Here is a 20,706-nt window from a genome sequence, read left to right as displayed (position 1 = left end):
TGAGAGCCATCTAGAGCCAAATCACACTGTACAGTTAGGGACTTTCTGGTGTTACTGTGTGATGCAACCCTTGATTAGTTGTGGGGAACACAGTCCTCTCCTTGGACAGCAGGTGTTCCTATAGAGCCCCTGGTGTTTGGTAAATGAAGGTGATAGTGAGAGGCCACAGCATTTAGGAACATGGCACTTCCACTGGTACTTCCACTGGTACTTCCACTGGTACTTCCACTGGTACTTCCACTGGTACTTCCACTGGCATTCCACTGGTACTTCCACTGGTACTTCCACTGGTACTTCCACTGGTACTTCCACTGGCATTCCACTGGTACTTCCACTGGTACTTCCACTGGTACTTCCACTGGTACTTCCACTGGTACTTCCACTGGCATTCCACTGGCATTCTACCGGTACTTCCACTGGTACTTCCACTGGTACTTCCACTGGTACTTCCACTGGCATTCCACTGGCATTCTACTGGTACTTCCACTGGTACTTCCACTGGTACTTCCACTGGTACTTCCACTGGTACTTCCACTGGCATTCTACTGGTACTTCCACTGGTACTTCCACTGGTACTTCCACTGGTACTTCCACTGGTACTTCCACTGGTACTTCCACTGGCATTCTACTGGTACTTCCGCTGGTACTTCCGCTGGTACTTCCACTGGTACTTCCACTGGCATTCCACTGGTACTTCCACTGGTACTTCCACTGGCATTCCACTGGTACTTCCACTGGTACTTCCACTGGCATTCCACTGGTACTTCCCCTGGTACTTCCACTGGTACTTCCACTGGTACTTCCACTGGCATTCCACTGGTACTTCCACTGGTACTTCCACTGGTACTTCCACTGGCATTCCACTGGTACTTCCACTGGTACTTCCACTGGTACTTCCACTGGTACTTCCACTGGCATTCCACTGGTACTTCCACTGGTACTTCCACTGGTACTTCCACTGGTACTTCCACTGGCATTCCACTGGTACTTCCACTGGTACTTCCACTGGTACTTCCACTGGTACTTCCACTGGTACTTCCACTGGCATTTCACTGGTACTTCCCCTGGTACTTCCACTGGTACTTCCACTGGTACTTCCACTGGCATTCCACTGGTACTTCCACTGGTACTTCCACTGGTACTTCCACTGGTACTTCCACTGGCATTCCACTGGTACTTCCACTGGTACTTCCACTGGTACTTCCACTGGCATTCCACTGGTACTTCCACTGGTACTTCCACTGGTACTTCCACTGGTACTTCCACTGGTACTTCCACTGGCATTCCACTGGCATTCTACCGGTACTTCCACTGGTACTTCCACTGGTACTTCCACTGGTACTTCCACTGGCATTCCACTGGCATTCTACTGGTACTTCCACTGGTACTTCCACTGGTACTTCCACTGGTACTTCCACTGGTACTTCCACTGGCATTCTACTGGTACTTCCACTGGTACTTCCACTGGTACTTCCACTGGTACTTCCACTGGTACTTCCACTGGTACTTCCACTGGCATTCTACTGGTACTTCCGCTGGTACTTCCGCTGGTACTTCCACTGGTACTTCCACTGGCATTCCACTGGTACTTCCACTGGTACTTCCACTGGCATTCCACTGGTACTTCCACTGGTACTTCCACTGGCATTCCACTGGTACTTCCCCTGGTACTTCCACTGGTACTTCCACTGGTACTTCCACTGGCATTCCACTGGTACTTCCACTGGTACTTCCACTGGTACTTCCACTGGCATTCCACTGGTACTTCCACTGGTACTTCCACTGGTACTTCCACTGGTACTTCCACTGGCATTCCACTGGTATTCCCTTTTGTCTGTTTAAGCATCGCCAAACTAGTGACTACCTTGCCCTACCCCTCTTGCCTCCTCTCGTTCTCATCCTTTCCTCCTATCTCCCCCCTTTCCTCTCCCGCCCGTCTTAGCTGCAGGAGCGGACCCCATGTCATAAAGCACCCCCCCACACACACCTGTCAATCACTCCTTTAAATAGCTGCTGCAGAAATAGGTGGTAGTCAGTCGCTCTGCTGGTAACCCGAACCCCTGCACTCCCCCCCCACCCACCCAGATCACAGTGTGGGTGTGCAAGGGGCTAGGGCTGGGGGTCAGGAGATGACGGGACCCCACACCAAACTCCTGCTCACCTCCTCTCACCTCTACTCCCCTTCCTCCTCCACCTCCTCCACCTTACCCCTCTGCTTCTGCAGTCCCACAGCCCCATTCCACTGCCCTCGCTGGGGCTGTCATCATTCATCATGGTCCCTATTGATTAGTATTGTGGACGGGACAAGACAATGAATACAGTAAGGGCAGTGGGCACCCTATCTTATGCCACCCATATGCCCCAAATTGAGAGAGAGAGAGGAGGCAGTTGCACCAGAGCACAGGCCGTGACAAGTAGCCATCATGTCAAGCTAGGCCCTCGGCAGCCATTTTGGTGCAGCGGTAATACGCTCCAACATGCCCTATGGCTTGGATAGAAACCACTGTATTCTATCATATTAAACTCTCTGGAGAGCTCTTGTGGTAATTGCTATGTAAAGAAGGTCATTGGGAAATGCTGGTGTTGGCAGTTTGATCCTAATTGAATGGACTAGATGTTTGGTTCTGGTTGGCTCAGCAGAAAGCATTCTGCCAGTACCCTCGCTTAGCTAATTGCAGGCTTTGCTTCCTTAGCAGTTGGATTGGATCTGAAAAATGTGTATTCAGTACATGGTGCTGGAACATTGTGTGCCCACCATTCAATTTGTCTTCGGCTGAAAGTGACCCTCTGTGAAAGCTCAAGTGGTTTTATAGGTTGAAGGAAGATGTCTGTGTTCCAAGGCTGGGCTTGGGTTTTGAGCTAGGGTTCGTTCGTTTGCTAGCTGCTTTGCTACCCACCTCAATGTTTCTCCGCCAAGGGGTCTACTCTGAAAATACCCTTCCTCTCTCTCTTTCCCTTCCTCTCTTCCCCCCCCTCTTTCCCCCATTCTCTTTCCCTCCCTCTCTCAAGGGCTTCAGCTTGGGTTCTGGAGTGAGGGTTCAAGACCGGTCGCTAGCTGCTTGTTGGCCCACCTCAACGTTTCTTCACCAAGGGGTCTGTTCTGAAAACATCGCCCTCTCCCCTCCCTCTCTCTTTTCCTCCCGCTCCCTCTTCCTCCTCTTTTGATCACAGTGTTGCGGTCGACAGGTCAGGTGAATGTCGATGAGGGACCAGTTTTTAGACGCTAGACTAATGGCTAACACGCAGACGGACAAGCTACGCTGTGTAGCCTAGCTTTCATTAGGTTCTGGACAAATGAAATGTTTTCCCATAACTGCCATGACGCTGTGTACTCCAGTGGACTCTGGTCACTCGTCACATGTCATTAAAAGCATTAGGGCAGTGTTATTTGTCCGTGTGGTAGCTAGTCCTAGTCCTAAATGGCTGTTCCACCCTGGAGCATTGATGTATATACAGTTGAAGTCGGAAGTTTACATACATTTAGGTTGGAGTAATTAAAACTAGTTTTTCAACCACTCCACAAATATCTTGTTAACAAACTATAGTTTTGGCAAGTCGGTTAGGACATCTACTTTGTGCATGACACAAGTAATTTTTCCAACAATTGTTTACAGACAGATTATTTAACTTCACTGTATCACAATTCCAGTGGGTCAGAAGTTTACATACACTAAGTTGACTGTGCCTTTAAACAGCTTGGAAAATTCCAGAAAATGATGTCATGGCTTTGGAAGCTTCTGATAGGCTAATTGACATAATTTGAGTCAATTGGAGGTGTACCTGTGGATGTATATCTTCAAACCTTCAAACTCAGTGCCTCTTTGCTTGACATCATGGGAAAATCAAAAGAAATCAGCCAAGACCTCGGAAAAGACATTGTAGACCTCCACAAGTCTGGTTCATCATTGGGAGCAAATTCCAAACGCCTGAAGGTACCACGTTCATCTGTACAAACAATAGTATGCAAGTATAAACACCATGCTACCGCGCAGCCTTCATACCGCTCAGGAAGGAGACGTGTTCTGTCTCCTAGAGATGAACGCACTTTGGTGCAAAAAGTCCAAATCAATCCCAGAACAACAGCAAAGGACCTTGTGAAGATGCTGGAGAAAACGGGTACAAAAGTATCTATATCCACAGTAAATCGACATAACCTGAAAGGCCTCTCAGCAAGGAAGAAGCCACTGCTCCAAAGCCGCCATAAAAAAGCCAGACTACGGTTTGCAACTGCACATGGGGACAAAGATCCTACTTTTTCGAGAAATGTCCTCTTGTCTGATGAAACAAAAATAGAACTGTTTGGTCATAATGACCATCGTTATGTTTGGAGGGAAAAGGGGGAGTCTTGCAAGCCGAAGAACACCATCCCAACCGTGAAGCACGGGGGTGGCAGCATCATGTTGTGGGGGTGCTTTGCTGCAGGAGGGACTGGTGTACTTCACAAAATAGATGGCTTCATGAGGAAAGAAAATTATGTGGATATATTGAAGCAACATCTCAAGACATCAGTCAGGAAGTTAAAGCTTGGTCGCAAATGGGTCTTCCAAATGGACAGTGACCCCAAGCATACTTCCAAAGTTGTGGCAAAATAGCTTAAGGACAACAAAGTCAAGGTATTGGAGTGGCCATCACAAAGCCCTGACCTCAATCCCATAGAAAATGTGTGGGCAGAAGTGAAAAAGTGTGTGCGAGCATGGAGGCCTACAAACCTGACTGAGTTACACCAGCTCTGTCAGGAGGAATGGGCCAAAATTCACCCAATTTATTGTGGGAAGCTTGTGGAAGGCTACCCAAAACGTTTGACCCAAGTTAAACAATTTAAAGGCAATGCTACCAAATACTAATTGAGTGTATGTAAACTACTGACCCACTGGGAATGTGATGAAAGAAATAAAAGGTGAAATAAATAATTCTCTCTACTATTATTCTGACATTTCACATTCTTAAAATAAGGTGGTGATCCTAACTGACCTAAGACAGGGAATTTTTACTAGGATTAAATGTCAGGAATTGTGAAACTGAGTTTAAATGTATTTGGCTAAGGTGTATGTAAACTTCCGACTTCAACTGTATGTGTCAGAGTCACGGCTAGCTCCTGGTAAGGTCTTTGTTTACATATTGCAATGACCTTTGTAGAAATCAGATGAAAGGAGTATATGAAAGATACGGCTGTTTAAAAGGTCTGTATGAATAACAAGGTTATTGGTAGAATAATACATCACTAAGTTTTGATGATGTATCTGCAAATATGAAGGTTTTCAGAGGGTTTGTGTCCACTTTTAGCCTGGGTGCTGCTGAGATGTGTGAAGAGCATTGTCGGATAGTTACTAGTTATTTGCACATGTGTGCGTCCACTTTGAGTGAATGTGTAGAAATTAGTGTGTGTGCCTGCGTTCATGCAAGCATGTGTGTGTGTGTGTGTGTTTCACTAATAGTCCTTCACTAATAGGACTTCACTAATAGCCCTTCACTGATAGTCCTTCACTAATAGGACTTCACTAATTGCCCTTCACTAATAGTCCTTCACTAATAGGACTTCACTAATTGTCCTTCACTAATAGTCCTTCACTAATAGGACTTCACTAATTGCTCGTCACTAATAGGTCTTCACTAATAGGACTTCACTAATAGGACTTCACTAATTGCCCTGTACTCAGCTGTTGACCGGGGGTGCGTCCAACAAGGGAAATAGCTCTCGAACATTAGCTAGCGTATTCCCTTTGTTTTGTGCTAGCCGCGACCATTCGTTAATGTTAACTAACAGTCTGAGAAGGTGTTAGTAAGTGTCTGTTTCAGGCCTAAACTACCACTACAAATAATCAAGTGGCCTTTCTATTACATACAGTGCCTTCGGAAAGTATTCAGACCGCTTGACTTTTTCCACATTTTGTTACGTTACAGCCTTATTCTAAAATTGATTCAATAAATAAAAATCCTTAGCAATCTACACATAATACCCCATAATAACAAAGAGAAAACAGGTTTTTATACATTTTTGCAAATGTATAAATTTTTTATAACAGAAATACCTTATTTACATAAGTATTCAGACCCTTTGCTATGAGACTCGATTTTTTTTTAGGTGCATCCTTTTCCTATTGATCATCTTTGAGATGTTTCTACAACTTGATTGGGGTCCACCTGTGGTAAATTCAATTGATTGGACATGATTTGGAAAGACACACACCTGTCTATATAAGGTCCCAGAGTTGACAGTGCATGTCAGAGGAAAAATCAAGCCAAGGAATTGTCCGTAGAGCTCAGAGATAGGATTGTCTCGAGGCACAGATCTGGGGAAGGGTACCAAAACATTTCTGCATTTCTGATGAAACCAAGATTGAACTCTTTGGCCTGAATGCCAAGCTTCACGTCTGGAGGAAACCTGGCACCATCCCTACGGTGAAGCATGGTGGTGGCAGCATCATGCTGTGGGGATGTTTTTCAGCGGCAGGGACTGAGAGCCTAGTCAGGATCGAGGGAAAGATGAACAGAGCAAAGTACAGAGAGATCCTTGATGAAAACCTGCTCCAGAGCGTTCAGGACCTCAGACTGGGGGCGAAGGTTTACCTTCCAACAGGACAACAACCCTAAGCACACAGCCAAGACAATGCAGGAGTGGCTTCGGAACAAGTCTCTGAATGTCCTTGAGTGGACCAGCCAGAGCCTGGACTTGAACCCAATCTAAAAATCTCTGGAGAGACCTGAAAATAGCTGTGCAGCGACGCTCCCCATCCAACCTGACAGAGCTTGAGAAGATCTGCAGAAAAGAATGGGAGAAGCTCCCCAAATACAGGTCTGCCAAGCTTGTAGCATCATACCCACGTTGAGTTCAGGCTGTAATCGCAGCCAAAAGTGCTTCAAAAAAGGACTGAAAAAATACTTATGTAAATGTAATATTTGAGTTTTGTTTTCTTAATACATTTGCAAATATTTCTTAAAACCTGTTTTTTCTTTGTCATTATGTGGTATTTTGTGTAGCTTGATGAGGGAAAGAAACTATTTAATACGTTTTAGAATAAGGCTATAACCTAACAAAATGTGGAAAAAGTCTAGGGGCCTGAATACTTTCCAAATGCGCTGTATATATATTTATACTCCGGACTCCGACATTGCTCGTCCTAATATTTCGATATTTCTTAATTCCATTCTTTTACTTTTTAGATTTGTGTGTATTGTTAGATATTACTGTGCTGTTGGAGCTAGGAACACAAGCATTTCACTACACCCGCAATAACATGTGCTAAATATGTGTATGCGACCAATAACATTTGATTTGAATAGCAAAGTCATTTGCAGTTTGATTATTGGCACTACAATGCCACAGTAGTCATTACCAAACTTGTCTGTTTGATGTTTTACCACCACTGAAACATTTTGGAATGTTCATTCAAATCGTTCAACTGAGATTGTTACTAAGTAACATGTTCACCGCAAACAGAACCCTTGCTCAATTCACCTCTCGGATTATAGCCTTAAGAGGCCAACTCTCTGTCCGGTGTCTACTCCTGCCCACTCAGTGACCAGACAGAAAACACCACTACACCACCACATGCAAATCTGGTTGAAGGGTGTTGTGACTTTTCTGGGCCACTGTATACCCTAGGTAAAACAGATTTATGCTATTGTAGGGATAGGATATCTAAACCTAGACTATTACCATGTCTCAAGACCGCGTTAGCCTGTTGAGCCAAAGCTCTGGAAGCTAACACAAGTCCCCAGGTCATGCAAACTCTGTGAATTACGCCTCCTTCAGTTCACAATATTTACACACATGAAAGTAACCATGAAAATCATCATATTTGGTTTTTGAAAAAGAACAGAGTGATAGTAAATCTGTGTGTGTGTGTGTGTGTGTGTGTGTGTGTGTGTGTGTGTGTGTGTGTGTGTGTGTGTGTGTGTGTGTGTGTGTGTGTGTGTGTGTGTGTGTGTGTGTGTGTGTGTGTGTGTGTGTGTGTGTGTTGCTGTGTGTTCACTGTGGCCGGTGACAGCAGCAGGCTGTGGTGTGGGCCTTGTTTATGGTCCTCCTCCCATATTTGGCTGTGGCACGGCCCCGGGCATGTCTCGAATAGCTGGGTGGCAACAGAGAGAGAGGGAGAGCGAGAGAACGAGAGAGAGAGAGGGAGCGAGAGAACGAGAGAGAGAGAGGGAGCGAGAGAACAAGAGTGAGTGGGGGACACGGGGACGCAGTGAGTGGAACAGCCTGGCCAAGACTAAAGCCCTTTTTGTTAGCTAACTGTCACCGGAGTTGGAACGAGAGAACGAGGGAAGCAGAGACTGAAAGAGAGGACAAAATGAAGGGAAGCATATAGGCTGAGCTGTATTACAGCAGCTGGTGAGTACTGTAGTCAGGTCGAAGGGTTGACTGTGAGGGCTCAGGTGTTGATAGGGCTAATGAGATAATTGGTAGGTGTTATATGTTTCTGTTGTGGTTTTTAACGAAGTTGTGTTCAATTCAGTTGAATTGTTCTTTATCGTGTTGTGGTAGTGTAGTGGTTGGGAATACCTATGTTTTACATAACCTTTTGTTTCTAGTTATGGAACTTTGAGTTTAATGTTAGCTTGAGCTATAGTATACTGTAAGTTGGTAGTAAATTCTCAAACTTATTTTTGGACTTTCGATGATTGAATGAGCGGGTCTGTCGGAGCATGATTTTTGACTGTTTTCTCAGTTGCAGCAGATGCAAGGCTCTCTCTGTATGTCTTTATGTTGTTTCTATGTCAACATGGTTGTTTACAGTACCCTTTGAATCATTGAGTGAGTAATTTACGTGTGGAACATTTTATAAATGTGCCGCAATTATGGCACACCACAACTATTAAGCTGCCTGCTCTAACTTCTTTTAAGACCAATTTAACTTGTGAGTTATGAGTTGAGACGCTGAATGAGGGACTTTGACTGGCTTTGCACAATACGTCATGTTGTATAGTCACTGTAGTGTTTCTATGGCAGTGTGGAAACAGTTACTGCCTTGGATAGAGTGGAGAGTTTGTTCTGGGTTAATAAGGGGCCTAGTACCCCTCATAGGAGTGACAGAAGGACTAGTGTAGTTAGAGCTGGCAGTGACAGCACCATGAGACATAGCAGCAGGTTTACAGCCCACCCCTAAGCCCCTCAGAGCCCCCTAGATACCTCAGCTACCACATATCTGACTCAGCTATCTCTCTGTCCCTCAATGTCCCCCCATACCTCACCTACCTCATATCTGCCTTAGTTATCCCCTGTCTCTCACTGTCCCCCCATACCTCACCTACCTCATATCTGCCTTAGTTATCCCCTGTCCCTCAATGTCCCCCCATACCTCACCTACCTCATATCTGCCTTAGTTATCCCCTGTCTCTCACTGTCCCCCCATACCTCACCTACCTCATATCTGCCTTAGTTATCCCCTGTCCCTCAATGTCCCCCCATACCTCACCTACCTCATATCTGCCTTAGTTATCCCCTGTCTCTCACTGTCCCCCCATACCTCAGCTACCTCATATCTGCCTTAGTTATCCCCTGTCTCTCACTGTCCCCCCATACCTCAGCTACCTCATATCTGACTCAGTTATCTCTCCGTCCCTCAGTGTCGTCGTCCCTGCCCCTACTTCAACTATGATTGTCCCTCCATACCTCAACTATCCCCTGTCTTTCACTGTCGCCCTCCTACATCGGCTCTCACTGTCTCTCTCTGACTCCTTGCTACCTCAGCTCTCACAGTCTCTCTCTGACTCTCTATACCATTTACAGCGATGGCGTATAGGTTTTATTTTAGGGGTATACCAGAGTCTGGATCTTCCAGTGATCCTTGCAGACAGTCGTCAACTCCCAGACAGAGAGATAGGCAGACATCATGACATGTAATCTTTAGTTCAGTTACTGATATGACTTCCATGATATTACTACCAAATACAGAAGGGCTGACAGACAGACAGACAGGCTGACAGGCAGACAAGTTGACAGACATCTCCATGACAGTTATCATTACCAGACATACTGATACGGCTGTCACAACACCTCTTGGACTGACAGACAGACAGACAGACCCACAGACAGACCCACAGACAGACCCACAGACAGACCCACAGACAGACAGACAGACAGACAGACAGACAGACAGACAGACCCACATATAGACAGACTAGCCCTAGTGTTTGTCATTCAACCATCTTCATGAAGCCACCAGTCTACTCGGCTCTGGAATGCAGACTGCTGGTTGGCACAGCGGTATTAAAGCCCGTCCCTGCTGAGGTGGGTGTCATGTCCCGTAGAGAGACGCCCTTTAGGCTGTCTGGCTCTGGCAGAGTTAGGCCATGACATCATCTAACGGGGACGTGTTGTCTGTGTGGTGTGTGGCTGAGATGACAGCTAGGGGCTGTTGCTGGTCAGGGTGATTCACACCTGGACAGCCCCCAACGTTGCTCAATAGGCACAGATCATCAGCTTATTGTCACCAAATACTAATTTGAACTGTTTATGGGAGAGACAGTGTGCAGGGGGCAACTACAGACAGACCCTTACTTTTATACTGTGCTTCTAGGCCGGCTGCAGATTTTTCTCATTATTCTTTCACTTCATCTATTTCTGTCCTCCTCTCTCTCTTTGTAGAGCTCTCTCTGTGTGGGTTTCTCCCTTCCTCCCTCCCTCCCTCCCTCCCTGTTTTAGATGTGTGACTGACTGTGCGGATTTAGTATTGTTTGTTTATGAATTTAACTAGCCTCCGGGACCTGCTGTTTTCATCCCATCATGCCCCTCTCTCTAGCAGCATGCCTTCCTTCCTGGTTTTACAGGCCCCGGTTTGTTCCTGTTTGCCCCCGCTAACCCCGTGTTGTCCCGTTTCCTCTCCCCCTCATCAAGTAAGACCCGAAAGACCCGCAGCACAGGTCAACTAGTTCCCTTAAATAGTGCTGTGTGTGTGTGAGAGAGTCTGTGTGAGGAGAGAGGGGCTTTCGTGTGTGTTTCTCTATGCGTGTAGTGAGCTGTGGGGTTGTGGGTTGGGAATTTATGAGAGTAACGTGTATCCCATACGATCATACCCAGAGCACACCCCAAGGAAGACTTCTACACCACATTCCTCTCACACACTCAGAGGAAGAGGAACTTTTCTGAGGAACATGTTTGGGTGGTGTGTGTGAGAGTGTATGTTCTCACACTCTAATGTGTGTCTTTCTTTCTCAGTGTCCGTATCCATATATCTTTTTTAGCCAGTGTTCTTTGTTCCACTTGATCATCTGAGGGGATATTAGGTGAACTCCTTACCAGATCCACAACACTGTTGGTCTTGTCTTCATCCAGTCACACCATGGAGGTTCTTCCACGGTGCTGCTAGCTAGCTTAGCACAATCAGTAGCCACCCAGCAGGGGATTTGTCTTTAAGTAGGCTGTAGTATCTTCCCACACTTCTTATCAGGACAACAGTGAACCCAGAGGGAGGGACAGACAGACAGACAGACAGACAGACAGACAGACAGACAGACAGACAGACAGACAGACAGACAGACAGACAGACAGACAGACAGACAGACAGACAGACAGACAGACAGACAGACAGACAGACAGACAGACAGACAGACAGACAGACAGACAGACAGACAGACAGACAGACAGACAGACAGACAGGCAGGCAGGCAGACAGACAGACAGACAGACAGACAGACAGACAGACAGACAGACAGACAGACAGACAGACAGACAGACAGACAGACAGACAGACAGACAGACAGACAGACAGACAGACAGACAGACAGACAGACAGACAGACAGACAGACAGACAGACAGTGGCCCTGGTCCAAACCCCTAGACACAGACACTGTGACCCAATGACACTGCCAAACCCAACCCAGCCATCCTGTGGTTAGCCTGCTAGGCTAGCTGCGATGCTAGCTAGTCTAGGAGTTACTTATTGATTTGTTTGTTTATTGATCCTGAACTATGTGTGGCAGGGACCTTGTAGGTTGTACTAGTTAGCGTAGCGATATACAGCTAGTTTGTGTTTCCTGGGTATTAACATATAGACCTGAGTGACTAGACTCTGAAGCAAATCATTTGGGGACATTGGTTGTGCATTAATCTCAGTTAACCCAGAAGTAAAATCTTGTATAATTTGGTCAGCTGTGTGATTAACCTTCGGTCTACAGTACACATAGAATCTGACCACGGGAGATAGTTGTGCATAAATGAAAAAACTACAACAGGTGTATTTTTGCTAGGCTGGCACTTAACTGCCTCAATATAATAGCACAACATTCTATACTCAACAATTATTCTGGGATCATTATTACATGTGTTTGAAGGGAAATCTATGTAAACAGTAAAGCGATTGTTCCATGAAGTAGCTGATGTGAGTAGCACATTTGATACGGTAATAACAGTAGCTGTGAAGCATTGTCTCTTTCAAATAAACCATTAGGCCACAGGTGTTATGAGCCGGGCTGTTTTAATGGCACGTTAATGGCTTCCCAACGGGTCATGTGTGAATGAGACACACTGTGGCATCGTGCTTACACATGCTTTCACAGCGGAACACGTCACCATGGGAGAAAAAGAGGAAAAGGCAGGTGCTGTTTGTGTGTCAGGGGAGAGAGTGTGTGTCGGGGGGTCGGGGGGGGGGTTGGGGGGGTAATACGTGTGTGTGTATAGAGTGTATTCGGAAAGTACTCAAACCACTTGACTTTTTCAACATTTTGTTACATTACAGACTTATTCTGAAATTGATTCAATTGTGTTTTTCCCTCATCAATCTACACACACAATACCCCATAATGACATCACAATACCCCATAATGACATCACAATACCCCATAATGACATCACAATACCCCATAATGACATCACAATACCCCATAATGACAAAGCAAAAACAGGTTTTTAGAAATGTTTGCAAAACTGAAAAATCACATTTACATAAGCATTCAGACCCTTTACTTAGTACTCTGTTGAAGCACCTTGGGCAGCGATTACAGCCTCTTCTTAGGTAGGAAGCTACAAGCTTGGCACACCTGTATTTGAGAAGTTTCTCCCATTCCTCTCTGCAGATCCTCTCAAGCTCTGTCAGGTTGGATGTGGAGCGTCGCTGTAGAGATGTTCAGGTCTCTCCAGAGATGTTCGATTGGGTTCAAGTCCGGGTTCTGGCTGGGCCACTCAAGGGCATTCAGAGACTTGTCCCAAAGCCACTCCTGCGTTGTCTTGGCTGTGTGCTTAGGGTCGTTGTCCTGTTGGAACGTGAACCTTTGCCCCAGACTGAGGTCCTGAGCGCTCTTGAGCAGGTTTTCATCAAGGATCTCTCTGTACTTTGCTCTGTTCATCTTTGCCTTGAACCTGACTACTCTCCCAGTCCCTGCCGCTGAAAAACATTCCCACAGCATGATGCTGCCACCACCATGCTTCACCGTAAGGATGGTGCCAGGTTTCCTCCAGACGTGATGCTTGGCATTCAGGCCAAAGAGTTTGATCTTGGTTTCATCAGACCAGAGAATCTTGTTTCTCATGGCCTGAGATTCTTTAGGTGCCTTTTGGAAAATTCCAAGCGGGCTGTCATGTGCTTTTTACTGAGGAGTGGCTTCCACCTGGCTACTCTACCACAAAGGCCCGATTGGTAGAGTGCTGCAGATATGATTTTTCTGGAAGGTTCTCCCATCTCCACAGAGGAACACTGGAGCTCTGTCAGAGTGACCATCGGGTTCTTGGTCATCTCCCTGACCAAGGCGCTTCTCCCCCGATTGCTCAGTCTTGGTGTGTCCAAACTACTTCTATTTAAGAATGATGGAGGCCACTATGTTCTTGGGGACCCTCAATGCTGCAGACATTTTTTGGTACCCTTCCCTAGATCTGTGCCTCGGCACAATATGTATCATAGCTCTACAGACAATTCCTTTGACCTCATGGCTTGGTTTTTGACATGCACTGTCAACTGTGGGACCTTATATAGACAGGTGTGTGCCTTTCCAAATCATGTACAATCAATTGAATTTCCCACAGGTGGACTCCAATCAAGTTGTAGAAACATCTCAAGAATGGTCAATGGAAACAGGATGCGCCTGAGCTCAATTTCGAACCTCATAGCAAAGGGTCTGAACACTTATGTAAATAAGGTATTTCTGTTTTTTATTGGCAAAATTGGCAAAAATGTCTAAAAAACGGTTTTCACATTGTCATAATGGGGTTTTGTGTGTAGATTGATGAGGGAAAATAATATTGAATCCATTAGAATAAGGCTGTAACGGAACAAAATGTGGAAAAAGTCAAGGGGTGTGAATACTTTCCGAAGGTACTGTATGTGTGTGCGTGCCCGTGTCTTACGAGCCTCGCACTCCACAAGGCCTCTGAGGAACCATTGGCTAAGTCAATTGAATGATACATGAATGGAAGGCTAATGATGTCCATCTCTCAGGTTAGCCCCAAACTATGTCTATATGTGAGCCTGTTAACTCTGTCCTGTCAACTCTGTCCTGTCAACTCTGTCCTGTCAACTCTGTCCTGTCAACTCTGTCCTATTTGTGACCCACTCAGAAGAAATGTCTGTCTCGTCACTGATAGTAACTGCAGGCCTAAATTCAGCTAATGGACAAACAGTGTACCTCATCTCAGTGTAGTCTTAGGGGAATGGCATCTACTTTAGCTGACTACCCTAACTAGCTATTCCTGCCGGTCAGATTGATGTTGGAAGAGATGTATGGCTTGGTCTTTGTTTCAAAGCCACAGCTATCGCCTGGCTAGCACACTAACAAGCTTTATGGTGGATCAGCAACGACTTACTATACTAAAAATTGTCCCTGTGTTTTTTAAAGCCAGTGAATCTATACTTAAACCCACCCCAGCAATGCTCAAACCCAGTTGAGCAGGAATATGTTGATTCTATACACGACATACATCCATCATCAACGTATCCCAATGATGGCGGTGAACTCTCCCATACATCAAAACTCACACATTGTAACGGTCCTGACCTGTTTTCTGTTGTTTTTGTATGTGTTTATGGTCAGGGCGTGTGTTTTGGGTGGGCAGTCTATGTTTTCTGTTTCTATGTTGGTTTTGGTTGCCTGGTATGGCTCTTAATTAGAGGCAGGTGTTTTGCGTTTTCCTCTAATTAAGAGTCATATTTAGGTAGGGTGTTCTCACTGTTTGTTTGTGGGTAATTGTCTCCTGTGTCGTCGAATGTATGTACCATACGGGACTGTTTGGCTGTTCGTTCGTGTTGATGTAGTCTGTTCCTGTCCGTGAGTTCTACGTTTAGTTAGTTTATTCATGTTCAGGTTTCGTCTACGTCGTTTTCTTGTTTTGTAATTTTGTAAGTGTTTGTTTTCGTGTTGCCATCGTTTCAAATAAAGAGATGGCTTATTTCCCTAATGCTGCGTATTGGTCCACTGATCCTTCTCTCCTCTCCTCATCTGAGGAAGAGGAGGACAACAGCCCTTACAGAATCACCCACCACGCTAAGACCAAGCGGCAAGGGAATGCTCAACAGAGCAACAAGGACTCCTGGACTTGGGAGGAGATCCTGGATGGTAGAGGACCTTGGGCTCAGCCAGGGGAATATCGCCGTCCCAAGGAGGAGTTGGAAGCAGCGAAGGCTGAGAGGCGCTGGTATGAGGAGGCAGCGCGTCGACGCGGTTGGGAGCCCGTGAGTCAGACCCAAAAATTTCTTGGGGGGGGGCACACGAGGAGTGTGGCAAAGCCGGGTAGGATACCCGAGCCAACTCCCCGTGCTTACCGTGGAGGTAGAAGGCGTCGTACTGGTAAGACACCGTGTTATGCGGTAAAGCGCACGGTGTCCCCAGTACGCGTGCTTAGCCCAGTGCGGGCTATTCCACCTTGCCGCACTGGGAGGGCTAAGTTGGGCATCGAGCCGAGTGCCATGAAGCCGGCCCAACGTATCTGGTCTCCAGTACGTCTCCTCGGGCCGGCGTACATGGCACCAGCCTTGCAGGTGGTGTCCCCGGTTCGCCTGCATAGCCCAGTGCGGGCTATTCCACCTCGCCGCACGGGCAGGGCTACGGGGACCATTCAACCTGGTAAGGTTGGGGAGGCTCGGTGCTCAAGAGCACGTGTCCTCCTTCACGGTCCGGTATACCCGGTGCCACCTCCATGTACCAGTCCTCCGGTGGCAGCCCCCCGTACCAGGCTGTCTCTCCGGGTTCTCTCTCCAGCTGTTTCCTCCTCTCCAGCGCAGCCAGTGCCTAGACCACGCACCAGGCTGTCTCTCCTTCTCCTCCCTACAGAGCCGTCCTGCCATGACCAGCCAGAGCCGTCCTGCCATGACCTGCCAGAGCCGTCCTGCCATGACCTGCCAGAGCCGTCCTGCCATGACCTGCCAGAGCCGTCCTGCCATGACCTGCCAGAGCCGTCCAGCCAGGACCTGCCAGAGCCGTCCAGCCAGGACCTGCCAGAGCCGTCCAGCCAGGACCTGCCAGAGCCGTCCAGCCAGGACCTGCCAGAGCCGTCCAGCCAGGACCTGCCAGAGCCGTCCAGCCAGGACCTGCCAGAGCCGTCCAGCCAGGACCTGCCAGAGCCGTCCAGCCAGGACCTGCCAGAGCCGTCCAGCCAGGACCTGCCAGAGTCCCTCAGCCAGGACCTGCCAGAGTCCCTCAGCCAGGACCTGCCAGAGTCCCTCAGCCAGGACCTGCCAGAGTCCCTCAGCCAGGACCTGCCAGAGTCCCTCAGCCAGGACCTGCCAGAGTCCCTCAGCCAGGACCTGCCAGAGTCCCTCAGCCAGGACCTGCCAGAGTCCCTCAGCCAGGACCTGCCAGAGTCCCTCAGCCAGGACCTGCCAGAGTCCCTCAGCCAGGATCTGCCAGAGTCCCTCAGCCAGGACCTGCCAGAGTCCCTCAGCCAGGACCTGCCAGAGTCCCTCAGCCAGGACCTGCCAGAGTCCCTCAGCCAGGACCTGCCAGAGTCCCTCAGCCAGGACCTGCCAGAGTCCCTCAGCCAGGACCTGCCAGAGTCCCTCAGCCAGGACCTGCCAGAGTCCCTCAGCCAGGATCTGCCAGAGTCCCTCAGCCAGGATCTGCCAGAGTCCCTCAGCCAGGATCTGCCAGAGTCCCTCAGCCAGGATCTGCCAGAGTCCCTTGTCCCGGTGCTGCCCCTTGTCCCGGTGCTGCCCCTTGTCCCGGTGCTGCCCCTTGTCCCGGTGCTGCCCCTTGTCCCGGTGCTGCCCCTTGTCCCGGTGCTGCCCCTTGTCCCGGTGCTGCCCCTTGTCCCGGTGCTGGCCGTTCATTTAGGGGATGTTAGTTTTAGGGTGGTCATTGGGAGGGGAAGACAGAAGCGGGGAGTGACTATGGTGGTGTGGGGACAGCGTCCAGAGCCGGAGCCACCACCGTGGTCAACTGCCCACCCAGACCCTCCCCTGGACTTTGTGCTGGTGCGCCCGGCGTTCGCACCTTGAGGGGGGGGTTCTGTAACGGTCCTGACCTGTTTTCTGTTGTTTTTGTATGTGTTTATGGTCAGGGCGTGTGTTTTGGGTGGGCAGTCTATGTTTTCTGTTTCTATGTTGGTTTTGGTTGCCTGGTATGGCTCTTAATTAGAGGCAGGTGTTTTGCGTTTTCCTCTAATTAAGAGTCATATTTAGGTAGGGTGTTCTCACTGTTTGTTTGTGGGTGATTGTCTCCTGTGTCGTCGAATGTATGTACCATACGGGACTGTTTGGCTGTTCGTTCGTGTTGATGTAGTCTGTTCCTGTCCGTGAGTTCTACGTTTAGTTAGTTTATTCATGTTCAGGTTTCGTCTACGTCGTTTTCTTGTTTTGTAATTTTGTAAGTGTTTGTTTTCGTGTTGCCATCGTTTCAAATAAAGAGATGGCTTATTTCCCTAATGCTGCGTATTGGTCCACTGATCCTTCTCTCCTCTCCTCATCTGAGGAAGAGGAGGACAACAGCCCTTACACACATCTTTACATATTCTTTGTTTTTAATAATAGAGAAAGCCCAGCTCACCACAATTCTGCTGTTGCTTTCAACTTAGACACACAGTAATGTGTGTGTGAATAACACACAAAGCTGCTATGTATAAAGAGTCTCTTTGAGACCATGGCATTGTGTGTGTGCCAGGGATCGAGGTTTATATCAGTCATGTTTGTGTGTGTGTGCTTCTGGATGCCTGTACTAACGCACGGCCCACGGGTGAGGTAAATGTGAAGGTCGTGCCCCCGTGACGCTCGTCTGCAGAGTTCCAGTCATTCCCCTGGCACTTGGAAACACTTCCTTTCTGAGTGAAGAGAATGTGTCGAAACCTTCGGCCCCTCTCTTCTTGGTGAAGACGGGACAAAAATCTAAATAAGTCATTTGTGAGACAAGAAAGTCTCGTTGTTCAAATTCACTGTAGAGCAGTTTGAAGGTGCTGATGGGTATAGACAACAGGTTCCCATACATTTCCCTCACGGACCATATTTAAAATCATTAGTGTATTTGATGATTACAAACAGGCTATGTTGGTACCAGAAAATATGTACCACCAGTGAGTCATGGACCACAGTTTGGGAAGCTCTCCCTCTTTCTCAGTTATCCTCCCATGTATTTCCTTTCTTTCACTGCTTTTCCTTCTCGACCCTCTCTTCCCTAGACTTTATGAGTTTGGTTAAATGTCACCATGTCCAATCATAGTTTATTTTTCCAGAGATCTGCCTCTCCTAACAGAACAGAGATCTGCCTCTCCTAACAGAACAGAGATCTGCCTCTCCTAACAGAACAGAGATCTGCCTCTCCTAACAGAACAGAGATCTGCCCCTCCTAACAGAACAGAGATCTGCCCCTCCTAACAGAACAGAGATCTGTCTCTCCTAACAGAACAGAGATCTGTCTCTCCTAACAGAACAGAGATCTGTCTCTCCTAACAGAACAGAGATCTGCCCCTCCTAACAGAACAGAGATCTGTCTCTTCTAACAGAACAGAGATCTGCCTCTCCTAACAGAACAGAGATCTGCCTCTCCTAACAGAACAGAGATCTGCCTCTCCTAACAGAACAGAGATCTGCCTCTCCTAACAGAACAGAGATCTGCCTCTCCTAACAGAACAGAGATCTGCCTCTCCTAACAGAACAGAGATCTGCCTCTCCTAACAGAACAGAGATCTGCCTCTCCTAACAGAACAGAGATCTGCCTCTCCTAACAGAACAGAGATCTGCCTCTCCTAACAGAACAGAGATCTGTCTCTCCTAACAGAACAGAGATCTGCCTCTCCTAACAGAACAGAGATCTGCCTCTCCTAACAGAACAGAGATCTGCCTCTCCTAACAGAACAGAGATCTGCCTCTCCTAACAGAACAGAGATCTGTCTCTCCTAACAGAACAGAGATCTGCCTCTCCTAACAGAACAGAGATCTGCCTCTCCTAACAGAACAGAGATCTGTCTCTCCTAACAGAACAGAGATCTGTCTCTCCTAACAGAACAGAGATCTGCCTCTCCTAACAGAACAGAGATCTGCCCCTCCTAACAGAACAGAGATCTGCCCCTCCTAACAGAACAGAGATCTGTCTCTCCGTGTGCGTGCCTGCGTGCATACGTGTGCGTGTTTGTGTGAGAGATATAGAGATAGATTACTAGAGAGAGAGAGAGGCCAGGGAAACCCCAGTGTGAGTGTGAGTGATGTCACTGTGTAGGAGTGGGTCCAGGCCATGGCTCAGGGTGGTTAGCTGCGTGGGTGTTGTAGTTTTAGGAAACTCCCAATGCCAGGAAGGAACTGACAGATTCCACTGGACCAGCTCACAGCTCCCAACTCATAGTTCAACGCCCCAGGGAATGGACTAGCTCCACCCCAACTCACCCAATCCCAACATCGATAGGTGAAGGGTGGCACATCTCTGTCTCCTCCCAACCAATGAGAGAGGGAGGGGAAGGCTATGCCAACTCAGTATCATTTGAATCATAGCCTAGTGAAGGATTTCTCCCCTTCATCTCAACCAAACCAAGTGTGATGGCAAAGGGCTACTCTATTTAATCTAACTAAAGGAAAGAAAACACAGAAAGGAAGGAGGAGAAGAAGAAATCTAGCTCCAGGTAAGAAAAGCTTTCATAGGAGTTGATTCAGGACTTGGACTTGGCTTGAAGTAGGTTATCAGTCGAACTGTTCTGGACTGGGAAGTATTTTGTGGGCAATATCAGGAGCACTAGAAGTTGCCTACAAAAATAAGGAACAGTGTGTTCTGGTGGGTAAGCAAGGGTAGCTTTCTCCCTCTCTTCTCTTTCTCTCTCCTCTCTCTCTCCCCCTCTCTCTCATTCTGCTACTGTAGCGTTGTTGACATGGCCTCGTAAATAGCTGTGGTCAGAGCTCCTCTCCATGTGTCACTGTGGAACCCCCCACCAACTAACACCCTGCTGTGCTGATGATCAGAAGCTGCTCCCGGTGACCAGATATCACATGTTCCTCTAAGCAGCTGTTGAAAGAGAAGGCTATTTTTTAGATGTAGAGGTGTGTGTGCGTGCGTGCGTGCGTGCGTGTGTGTGTTCATGGTCAATATGGTCCTGAAAATATTCTGGAGACGTTTATTGGAGAACAAAGATGATGCAAGGTATTGTAATCAATATGAACCTGAGTTTCTGGTCTCCAATTGGGCCTCATATTTTTGAAACATGCCTCTTGATCTTATGCCATCCTTCATCATCAGACATGTTCAAGTTTAGAGCTGTTGTGAGAGCAGATGTTGAGGAATTGGTTGGTGGAGTGATTGGTCCAGGAAATGGGTGCTGGAGGTTGCCAGGGACTCCTGCCAAAGTTGAGAGGTGGCTATTAGCGGAA

General features: G+C 47.5%; 1 protein-coding gene across 20 annotated transcripts in view; it reads left to right on the top strand.

Moving 5' to 3' along the window:
- Positions 1 to 20,706, top strand: part of LOC139532488 (tensin-1-like) — a 211,605-nt gene that overhangs the window by 176,311 nt on the left and 14,588 nt on the right. For 18 of the 20 annotated variants that reach the window (XM_071330141.1, XM_071330137.1, XM_071330129.1 and 15 more), the window contains one exon: positions 3,010 to 3,093. The exons of the other annotated variants lie outside the window; for them this stretch is intronic. In XM_071330141.1, the coding sequence (XP_071186242.1) occupies positions 3,010 to 3,093 (84 nt within the window). The remainder of the gene's footprint in view (positions 1 to 3,009; positions 3,094 to 20,706) is intronic. 20 annotated transcript variants of the gene reach the window in all.

This window comes from Salvelinus alpinus, chromosome 10 (assembly GCF_045679555.1).
Source record: "Salvelinus alpinus chromosome 10, SLU_Salpinus.1, whole genome shotgun sequence".
Classification (NCBI taxonomy): Eukaryota; Metazoa; Chordata; class Actinopteri; order Salmoniformes; family Salmonidae; genus Salvelinus; species Salvelinus alpinus.
Note: the sequence above shows the minus strand (reverse complement) of the source record. Positions and strands in the feature narration are given on the sequence as shown.